This window comes from Hemitrygon akajei, chromosome 10 (assembly GCF_048418815.1).
Source record: "Hemitrygon akajei chromosome 10, sHemAka1.3, whole genome shotgun sequence".
NCBI classification, from domain to species: Eukaryota; Metazoa; Chordata; class Chondrichthyes; order Myliobatiformes; family Dasyatidae; genus Hemitrygon; species Hemitrygon akajei.
In genome coordinates, this window is record NC_133133.1 from 55,818,024 (window position 1) to 55,829,797 (window position 11,774).

Sequence of the window (11,774 nt, forward strand, 5' to 3'; positions counted from 1 at the left end):
AACTCAGCAGGTCGATTGAAAGAAGCAGTCAACATTTCTGGTCGAGACCCTTTGTCAGGACCCTTTCCCAACCTTGTTTCCAGTAGGGCCACATAGTCTTTTCAATTTCAGTCTCATCATCCCCATCCTCCACTACAGTGCCCTCATCATAAATGTAGTGGAATCTCAGCTGTCTCGCACTGTATGTGAGGCTTTGTTGAGGATCCATCATGCAGATAGAAATTATCCCCAACCGATTTACAGCACTTTGTTTTCAATTGAGCCTGTTATCACACCATGTTTGAGGTATTTTTTGAGATATTCATTCAAGGAATTGGATTTTGCTGGCTGAACCAGCTTTTAACCACCCACCCTGTAGCTGCCCTTGAGAAGGTGGTGATGAGCAACCTTCCTGAAGTGTTCATCTTGAGGTGTGGTTATAGCCATGGTGCTGCTAGGGAGAGAGTTCCATTGTTTAGATAAAGCAACAGAGATACACAATCTCATATCTAGAGGAATTTCAGATAATATCTGGATTTATAATATTGCCAAAATATTGTTGATTTAGAAATTTTAATGTAAATTGAATCCCAGAAGGAACTTGAAAATTGGATGTGATTGTCAAGAATCATTTTTATTAATACAGAGTAATTAACATATATTTGAAATACATAGAAAAGTGGAGGATATTGTGAAACTAATGCTTCGTCTTACCCCAAACACCAGGCAGTACCTGGTTATGTCAGATACCCACATCCCACAAACCCCAGGCCATGTCCGTCAGTAACAATCCTTTCTTTCTCATGCACTTGTAACTCAGTGACAACACTTATGAACATGGGATCGGTTTTCAAACTATGCTGAAGCCAAACATTTCTCAGAAATCCTTGTTTCTCAACTTACAATGTGCTATTCAGTGGTTCATTGTCTGTGGTCAAAGTTCCCTTCAAATAATAATCGCCTTGTCATTAACGTATCCAGACCTGTTACTGAAATAAAACGGATTGAGATGTGGCTTTTTCGGGTAACGTCTGGCTTGTGTAAAGAGTTTTGACACAACCTCTTGATGCGAGTAGTCTTTTCCTTCATTATGACTTGAGTTATTTCACCCAACTAAATTCAGATTAGGATTCAAATCTGGAATATTCTCAGATGGTTGATTTGGATGTTTTAGACATTTAGCACACTAGGCAGTACCAGCCTTGGAGCGTACAATTCCCGCATTGGCCTTGTTTAAAGTACATAGCAGGAATCATCCTTGCCTTAGTCGCAGTGCACTTTGTTGCCTGTCATCCAACTTTGTTCAGATAGCACAGTCCTTCAAACAGTTCTGATTCTTGCAAGAGATGGAAATGTAAGCTAAAAAGCCTGGATTTCAATATGAAATTTGACTAGTCAGCAGGGATTTGATTTGTAGTAAGAGAGATAGACTAATCTAACTCTGCTTTGTACTGACAAACAGCCGGATAGCCCAGTGTACAATCCGCACTTTTCATTTTGTAGATATCTAAGGAATGGAAAGGGTACAAGAGATATAACATTACTTTGTTTGTGTATTTGGCACACACAGAAAGAGCAGGCATATTTGTGTCGGCATATGTGAATAAAATGGTACAGACACACACACGCACACACTCGTGCACACGATATGCACACATGCAAATACACTTTCAGCCACACTCACATATTCACAGATGTTGCTGGCACAAATATGTAATATCTGCATCCATTTTTATAACTCACTTTGCATAAAATCTTCTCAATCTACTCCGCTTTCAAAAACAGACGGCAAATTAAAATAGATAAGGGGAAAGTTTCCAGCTGACAGAAGGCAAGTTCAGGAGAGCTGACCAAAAACATAATTGAAAAGACGGACTTTTCGAAGGATTGTGAAGATAACGGTAGATGAAGTTAAAGCTTAGAGGATTTAGACTGACTTCAGACATAAAGAACTTCAAAGATGTATGCACAAAAGGTCAGTCAGAGGCCATCAGGTTACAGGAATTCCCACTGGAAGAACCAAAGATGAATGAAAAAATCAATTTGGCCATGAGAAGCTTTGGTATATTATATTTGAAGGATAAAGTCATGCAGAAGTAGGGATATGAAAGGAATCTGGGGCAATGATGCTGCAAAATAAAGCCCTCCCATTCCTCTGTATAATTCTATATAATTCTGACAGAAATTCCCTTTACTGAAGCCAATACCAACTTGTTTAGAAATGTTGATGCTGAACTTGGGTTGGGGTAATGTATCGCAACGTGTGTAATACTAGCTTGAGCAGCTTTAGAATTGTCGTTGTGAACTTGTGTTTAAACTTCTAGCTTTAGGGAAAGTCTACAACATGAGACAATGTTAACACTAGAAACGTGTGCCATAGCACGGAAAGCATGAGATAAGAGACGAAACATCTGTTGTAATTCCTGTCAAAGGAAACATGTAAGATCCACCTGAATCAAGCCACAAATCTCGAGATGGTGCAATCGGCAAGACGTGCACTGCCCTGATACAGCAGGACTATGCTTTGCTTCGACAGGCAACACGTGGCTCAGCAAGTAGAACACTGGCTCACAGATTCCACGTTCAGTCCCGACCTCAGATCGTGTACGTGCGGAGTTTGCACGTTTTCTCCCTACGACTATGTGGGTTAATCTCAGGTTCTGTTTTCCTCCCACTACCCAAAGGGGCATAGGTTGGTAAGTTAGTTGGCAGCCATAAAGTGCCCCTAGTGTGCAGGAATGTTCTGGAATATGGCAAGATTTGATGAGAATGTGGGGAGAATGTAAATAAGGAATTATTGTAGGAGTAGTGTAAATGGGCAGATGATAGCTATAGTCAATGAGGAGGCATCGGACTGAAGGACATGTTTCTCGTAATTCTACGAGACTTGTGAATCTGTTTGGAATATGCACTCTGATGTTAAAGAAACCAAAGGCTCAAAAGAATTATGCTGTTGATTTTGTATAAGCAGAGCAGAAAGATATCAGACCTACACTTGGAAGCAGTGCAGCTCAACAGATGGGACAGGTAAAGCTACACTACATCATATGAAGACTGTTCAAATCAGCTTTCTAATCAGTCGGCTCAATAAAGAACAGGGAAAAAAGGTTGCAGAATGACAACTGGAGGACAGGCATATTACTACCATGAAGGTGCAAAGGATGTACAACAAGTTGGGTCAGAGACCCAGTCAAGATGAAGTTTGAATTAGGCAATATCAGGCAATGCAGATGGGTAATAGTTTCCATTTCAGTGTCAGAGTGGGAAGTGAGATCAAAAGCACTATCATTGTATTGCAGAAACAGATTAGGGTGGGACCATAGTAGATCAGAAATAGAGAGTGATCTACATTTCTCACAGTGGGTTCCCACAGCAATATCCCACGACAAAGGAGAAGTTGCTCAACTGGGTGGTGGGAGGGGTCCTGAGCTTCTGATCAAGGAAGAAATGTAGCCCCCTCAATCCTTGAGTAGAGAGCTTGGACAGAAAATGTGCTGGATTGAAAATAAGCCCAAAGAAGTGTTGAAAAAGAGTAAAGACAGAGGCTCATGGGTTCATAGAGAGAGGAAACTTTATAGAAGTTAAGATGAGTCTGCAGGTGCATCGAAACTCAGTGGTGGAGTTAGAGGGAAGCTGCAGTGTAAAGTGAATGGGCAGAGTACAACATGAAAAAGTATAACTGTCTGAAGCATTATTATTCTGCTACATCTTTGTGTAAGAACAGTACTTCCTATTATTGGTGGAAAATGCCAATTACACTGTTGGCAAACAGCAGTCACAACTTAGCCCAAACCTCGACATTCTAGTTCCCATATCTCAAAGATGAAAACTTGCCTAGTCCTGTACAGATGAGTAGAACACAGTTATAGTTTATTAATCCAGCACTGGGACTACCACTTTGCCAGTCGAAATAATCCCATTGAGATCCATCTGTCCAGAGAAAGGTACCTGGCTAAATTAGAATGAACATTAATAAAGAGAAAAATGTTAAATGTTACGTCGTGTATGCAAAATAAGAAACAAACAATTGAGCTGCCTAAGACACACAGTAAAAAACACAAAATGCTGGCAGAACTCAGCAGGCCAGACATCATCTATGGGAGGAGGTAGTGACAACGTTTTGTGTTTTTTATTCACTCGTGTTGCTTTTAAGACACACAGTAATTCGATTTACCTTGTATTTCTCGGAGACACCGACCCACATAAACTGAGAACTTATTGTACTCCACGATAGATCTGCAATAAACTCACTGGTCTCCAAACTGTGGAGTGAGGCAAGGTGGCCACCAGGTACCAGGCTCTGACAATATATCTGAAAAGGTAAGTTATCAGTTTACGTGTCACTGGATCTGCCCAACAGCAACAATCTGACAAAGTGTCCAGGGCTATCCAGAGGCATCTCCCAGCTATTCTGCGAGTTCTGTCAGACTCAATTCTGTTGGAGCTTACAGATCAGAAAAATATTGACCAGCAAGTAAATAACTTCTGAACCCTCCCCACACTGATTCTTGTGAGTAATTGAATGCACTTTTGCTTAAATCTTCAGCCTATTAAGAATCCTCACATAGTCGAGTGGCAATAAGGATTTTCCCCTCGCATAGCTAGTAAAAACACCTGCCAGATCTTAGCAGGCATGGGCTGTCTGTACAGAGCATAGAAGTGTCACTCTTCCACCGTCTGGAGCAGATCAAGACAACAACAATCAGCAAGCAACTGCTTTAACATATCATACTCGCAATGCTTTAAACTTCAAGTGCATCTTTTGTGAAACAGGGAAACACCTGTAAGTCATAGAATAACAACCTCCATAATTCTCGTACATCCCTCCATGGTTGATCCCACCCCGGGGGGAGAAAATTCCTTGGACGTGGAATTCCACTTCCCACTCCCGAATGCTTTGCCCACACTTGCTGGGGCCTGAAGAACGAAGGGGGTAACAGCCTGATGCTGTTGATATAACTGAGCTTTCACAAGAAGTAATAAATAAAGACTGAAAATAGGCTTGAGGTTGCAGATACTCGAAATCCAAAGCAACGCACACAGAATGCTGGGGGAGCTCAGGAGGCCAGGAAAAGTGTCAGCATCTGTGGAAAAGAGCAAACAGTCGACACTCGGACCAAGACCCTTCTTCATGACTGAGAAGGGAGAAGACCCCAGAATAAAAAATGTAGGGGGCGGGGGAAGGAGGGGAAAGAAGATAGCTGGAAGGTGATAGGTGAAGCCAGGTGGGTGAGAAAGGTCAAGGGCTGGAGAAGAAAGGAGCTGATAGAATAGGAGAGTGGACAATTGGAGAAAGGAAAGGAGGTGGGGGCCCAGTGGGAAGTAATAGAGAAGAAATGAAAGGTCAGAGTGGGGAATAAAGGGCAGATGGGGTAACTTGTTACCAGAAGGAAAATGCCATCAGGTTGGAGGCAACCTAGTTGGAATATAAGGTGTTGCTTCTCCACTTCATCTTGGCATAAGAGGAGGCCACGGATCAACATATGGAATGGGAATGGGAGTCAGAATTACAACGCTTGGCCACTGGGAAGTCCCACTTGTGGCGGATGGTGCAGAGGCGCTCGATGAAGTGGTCCTCCAATTTATGATGGGTCTCACCAATGTAGAGGAGGCAACATCAGGAGCACTACACCCAGTAGACAACCCCAGTAGATTTGCTCCTGGAAGGACTGTTTGGGGCCCTGAATGGAGGAGAGGGAGGAGGTGTATGGGCAGGTGTAGCACTTCGGCCGCTTGCAGGATTAAGTGCCGGGAGGGAGAAGTGGACAAGGGCATTGCTGAGGGAGTGGGCCCTGCATAAAGTGGGGTGGGGGGGGGGAGGAGGGAGGTAAAGATATGTTTAGTGGTAGGACTCCTTTGGTGATGGTGGAAGTTGTGGAGGATAGTGTATTGGATGCAGAGTCTCATAGGGGTGGTAGGTAAGGACAACAGGAACACTATCAATATTAAGGTGGTGGGAAGGTGAGGTGAGTGCAGGTTAGTGGGAAATGGAGGAGATGTGGGTGAGGGCAGCATCGATGGTGGAAGGTGGGAAAGCCTTTTCTTTAAAGAAGGAGGCCATCTCTGATGTTCTGAAATGGAGAGCTGTGTCATGGGAACAGATGTGGCAGAGGTGAAGAAACTGAGAAAAGGGAATAGCATTCTTACAGGAGACAGAGTGGGAAGAGGTATAGTCCAGGTAACCCTGCGAATCAGTAGATTTATGAAAGATGTCGGTTGACAGTTTGTCTCCGGAGATGGAGACAGAGAGATCAAGAAAGGGGAGGGAGGTGTCAGAGATGGACTGATCGAATTTAAGGGCAGGGTGGAAGTTAGAGGCAGTACTAAAACCACAGTTTGGTATGAATTTTGTCTTGATTTTGCTTCCATCCCATGCACCCTCCCCACTACATTTTCTTGGACAGGAACACAGATGTGATTCAGTAGCGCACCCTACCTCAGACTCCACCCAGGTGCGAAACCCCTTTAAAACTCGGTAACAAGTGTCATTGTGTAGATCCCAGTTTGGAAGACACCACACGTCACAGAATTTTTCTCGTTTTAGGCGTCTATGCTCTTTCTGCTCTGTGATCATCTTAGGCACGTGTACTTCAGGTTCTGGGTCAGCTGCTGTTCAAATAAAAAAGAACATGTCTTCGAAGTTTCTTGCCAATGTAACTGATCATAGCTGAATAATTGCATGTAATATTTTTAAATTAGCTTTGACCTGTTTTAATTCACTAGACTTAATGTTTTAATGTTTGATGAGAGATCAGTGTTTCCTAGAAGTTAGAAAAATGAAAGGAGATCTCATGAAGCTTCAAAATTCTTAATACATCCCAATGGATTCAGGAAAAATTAGTGTTTATACTACAGCTTAGAGCATCACTTCACAAAATGTCATTTTCTGTGTTTTAGGAAATGCAGTTGAATATTTGCAAAATCTTGATCATTTTAGAGCACACTACTTGCAGCAGGTCATCAGGGTCATTTTTTCAAATGAAGAATGAAGGATGAAGGATGAAGGATGAAGTCAAGGCTATAATGGATGAAGTGAGTACTTTCTCATTGGACGGTAAGAAACAGGTGCAGCAGCTGGCCATTTGGTCCTTCAGATCTGCTCCTTTCTTCATCGTCATGACCTTAGTGCTACTCTCCTCCACTTATCCCTTGATTCCTTGAAACTCCAGAAAGCCATCAATTTCTGTTTTGAATAAACTCAATGACTGATCTTTGACAGCTGTCCAGTTATGAGATACAAAGATTTACTTCCTTGTCTATGAATAAACTTTTTCTTATCTCAGTTCAAAATGGTCCATCTCTTGACCCTGATCTAAACTTCTTCCAGCATCCTTTCAGCTACATTTAGTATTTTGAAAATTTCAATGAGATCACCTTTCATTTTTCTGACCTCTAGAAAATACATATCTTTCATCAAACATTAAAACATTAAATCTAGTGAATTTTCACTTCAGTCTCTTTATGGCAAATACGTTTCATTTTAGATGTTTTGGTGTTTTAAGAAATTGGTTGATTTTGCATAATAAACCCCCTGGCAGGTTTCCCTGCTGTAAAACAATATAATTTACAATATACCACCTCCAGGTAAAGAGAAATACTCAAAATGTTGCTCCCTTTCAAACTCTTTTTGAGAGGTGGAAGTAAAGGAGACAAGGAAAGAAGGAAAAATATAAAGAAAAAAATGAGGGATTAAAGAACAAGAGAGAAAGAAAAACAGGAGAAGGTGAATGTGAGAAGTTGTTCTGTTTTGAAGTGCGATGATCTGCCTACCTTGTAGATCCCAGCAATGGATGATGGCAATAAGCAACAACAGTCTTGTTTCCGAGCTCAGAGCAGAAGAAAACATGCTGTCACAGGGTGGCAGTCACTGGGCTTGTTGCCTCCAGGATGTTCGAGGCAACTGCACGCTGACAGCATTTATACCCAGTGGCCAAACACCACTTTCTGAAAAGCTGGGCAGGGGTGAATAGAACTGTTATTTATTCAGGGGATTAGTGAAGGAAAATATAAGATAGAAGTAATAAGAGAAAATGCAATTAGTGTGCAGCTGCTTATTGTGTCAACAGGTGTCATCTTCATTCATTTGCTTCTTCTTTATACTTCCAGCCTTGAATGCAGTTCCATTGTGTTAAAATCAAAACAGGTGACCGTGCAGTCCATCCCTCTAACTCATCATAGTATGTCCCATTCACGATTCCTGATGATTTACGCTATTGAAGTATTGTTGAAGGTTTGCAGTGTGTTGGAGGAAATTCTGATGAAAATCTAGGGAAGAATCCCAGCATGAAGTAACAGACCCTTCAGGTATCTTATTAAGCGCAGATCCTGGGTGCTTTTTCATCATGATCCAACGCTGCTAACTAGAAGTAAAAAGCATTTTACAATTGTATATGTTCCAGTTGATTCCTGTTTATTGTTGACCATCTAGGAAAATCTTGGTTATATTCTTTCAGATTTCTTCATTATAACTGCTGGGATAATTGCTGACAATGTCTAGAAGAACCTGCAATTTCACATGACTAAAAGAGCAAAACTCTGATAATCCAGCACACCCAAACTTTGATGGTGCCAGACTGGAAGATTTTCCAGGCTACTGGATGTTATTCTTATTAATAGCCCAAAATACATTTTATTTGTTTTTTAGATGTTACACAATATTATAATAAGTTTTCCACTGAACTCAGTAAGTTTAAAGGCAGCATGAGAAGGTGCTCTAGTCGAGTTAAAAAGAACCCAGGTGAGCAGAAAGGGGTACATGGAACAGGGCCCCAGTGAGCCCAGAGGGAGCATGACAAGCATCACATGGTACAACACAAGCTGAGTCATCAGGACTTCCAAATAGTAAATTAGCTGATTAAGAGGGTTTTATTGCACTTTGTGGCTTTTATGGGAGAATCAAGCATCGTTTCTTTATTATGGTCACATGACAAGTGTGACAGACAATCCTTTCAATGTAATATACTTCATTGCACACCTGTGCAGGTAAAATAATGCAAATCCATGTTTACTTTATGAATAAACACACGATGTACTCTGTAATTGATATCAAGCATGAAATTGCATATTGCCAACTCCTGTTCTTTGGATTTAATCAACAGTTTTTGTTTTCTTTCTGTGTCAATGACACTTATTTAACCAAACCACATTGCACAGGAAACTGGGGAAGTGTGAAGTACAAATGTTAGCCTCATTGATTGCATCAGTTTATTCAGAGAAGAAAGGATGAGGTTGATTTTAATTCTGGTTTCCCTTACAATTGTGTTTAAAACAATAAAAATAATGCCAGTTTTTTTCTGGCATATCTGATACATGCATTCCACCTGAGAAAGGGTTTTTACACCTGAAATGTTGACTCAATTTCTCTGTGCACGGAGCATTTCAGCATGCTCTGGTTTTAATTAACCCCTTCTGCATAGCATCCTCAGACTGAGCCCTCTCATTCATTCTAGACTGCTTTAAGGCATTGAGTCTGGATAGGAAGGGGGCAGAAGTCAGAAAAAAAAATGATTTAGGGAGGTGAGGAGTACTAGCTGGCATATGATAGGTAAGGTTAGGTGAGGGAAAGGGTGAATGGGTGAAAGAGGGAGATGATGTGAGAAGCTGGGAGGTGATAGGTGGAACCTCCCTCCAGTTCCCCTCATCCTTCCCATTACCCTATTGTCCTCTCCTATAAAATTCCTTCTTTCTCAGACCTTTACCTCTTCCTTGTACTGTATCACCTGCTACCTTGTACTCCTCTCCCTCCACCCCACCCTTCTTATTCTGGCTTCCTTTCAAGCCCCGATGAAGGGTTTCAGCCCAAAATATTGAGGGTTGATTCCTTTCCATAGATGCTGCCAGCTTTGATGAGTTCCTCCAGCATTTTGTGGGTGTGTAGTTCAAGATTTCCAGTATCTGCAGAATCTCATGACTATAGTTCTAATGCCTATCTGTAATTTATTTTATGTATTTTTGATTCTAAAATGATCATGTTTGACCTTTCAAGTTTAGTTCTGACTATCTGACTATCAGGCCATCCTATTCCACCATTTTCCCCCTCAAATCTCTCAAATCTCTCAAATCTCCATCAACTCCGCCTGATTGACCTTTGACCCACCTGACAACAGCCAGATGTGCAAGGAAACCGCAGCACTCAGGGTAAATAAACCCATATGGTTGGAAGGAGAATGTGCAAATGCCACACAGGCAGCACTGGGAGTCAGAATCAAACCCAGTGCTCAGGAACTAACTGAGGCAGCAGCACTATGTGGAACATCACTGTGCTTTTGAGAAACGAGCTCACATGTTACTGCACACCGAAAGGCCCAGGGAGGAAATGTATAATGGAAGTAGGATGATGACTGTTTAAATTTGAATGGCAAAGATACAAACCAAACCTTGTGAATAGAAAATTATGAAGTTCCTCAAAGCTTATTTCTGTAAGATTGGCAGCCAAGTCAGAAAAGGTGGTGTGGTCACTGTGGAATGAGTTAGCCATTGTGTATCTCAGCATAAATTCCCACATGTAGGAAGACAAATGTTTACCCAAGTGAAAGGTTTGTAAAGGAAGTGGAAGTCTCAGACATCCGGATAGATTTGATGCTAAGTACTCACAACCAATCAACAAAGCCTTTACAATCTTGGTTAAATGCCAGTGGAGAGCGCCCTCTTCTTTGTGGTGGCGTGTTGGGGAGGCAGCATTAAGAAGAGGGATGCCTCACGTCTTAATAAGCTGGTAAGGAAGGCGGGCTCTGTCGTGGGCACAGAACTGGAGAGTATGACATCGGTAGCAGAGCGAAGGGCGCTGAGTAGGCTACGGTCAATCATGGAAAACCCTGAACATCCTCTACATAGCACCATCCAGAGACAGAGAAGCAGCTTCAGCGGCAGGTTGCTATCGATGCAATGCTCCTCAGACAGGATGAAGAGATCATTACTCCCCAATGCCATTCGGCTTTACAATTCAACCGCCAGGAGTAAGATGTGTTAAAGTGCCGGGGTTAGGACTGAGCTTAAGTTACCATTCAATGTATTTTAGTAAACTATTTAAGAACTTTTAAAAAGCTATTTATTAATGCTTTTTGAGAGGGTGATTTTAGATGCATATCATATTTATACTGAGTTAAGTATTGTATGTAATTAGTTTTGCTGCAATAAGTGTATGGGATATTGGAAAAATGTTGAATTTCCCCATGGGGATGAATAAAATATCTATCTATCTATCTATCTATCTATGGACTTCAATCTCTCCAGCATTTACTGATCATGGAAGACCCCAAGCAAGACTTGTTCTTCTAAATTTCCTGAAGGTTTTCAGATGGACAGAAAGCTGCCACATCCTGAAATGAAATGATTTCGACAGACTCTGGTTCAAAATCTCATTTTGTTTTCCAAGAAGCAAGATTCAATCGCAGAAGTGAATACGAAGAGCCACGATGACAGGAGGACAACTTGAAGACGTACAATATAATTTAAAAATTTGATTAGTTCAATATATTTACAGTATTATCTTTGAAATATAAGTGATGTTCTGAATAAACAAAAAGTACTTAGCTTTATTTAGGCCTGTCTTGGGTCAGTACAGGTCATCACTCTTTGCCATAGAGCATATATGTCAAACTCAAGGCCCGTGGGCCAAATCCGGCCCGCGGTGGAATTATCTTTGGCCCGCGAGATAATATCTAATTACTATTAAAGTTGGCCTCAGTAATCGAAGCGCCTATGGCGTATGATATGGCTAATGCTGAGTTTATTCAGGTACCAGGTTTTCAGGGTTTTTAGTGTTTATTCGGCAGTCTTCTTCATAAGAAACGGAA

The 11,774-nt window shown here is 41.5% G+C and overlaps 1 protein-coding gene across 1 annotated transcript; it reads right to left on the reverse strand.

The window, feature by feature from the left end:
- Positions 1–666: 666 nt before the first annotated feature.
- Positions 667–7,858, reverse strand: LOC140734070 (lectin-like). Its single transcript, XM_073057648.1, has 5 exons — positions 7,750–7,858; positions 6,416–6,588; positions 4,154–4,291; positions 3,814–3,931; positions 667–1,486 (listed from the first exon to the last, which is right to left on the reverse strand). The coding sequence occupies exons 1-5, from the start codon at positions 7,823–7,825 to the stop codon at positions 1,410–1,412; spliced, it is 582 nt and encodes a 193-aa protein (XP_072913749.1). The 5' UTR covers positions 7,826–7,858; the 3' UTR covers positions 667–1,409.
- Positions 7,859–11,774: the final 3,916 nt, after the last annotated feature.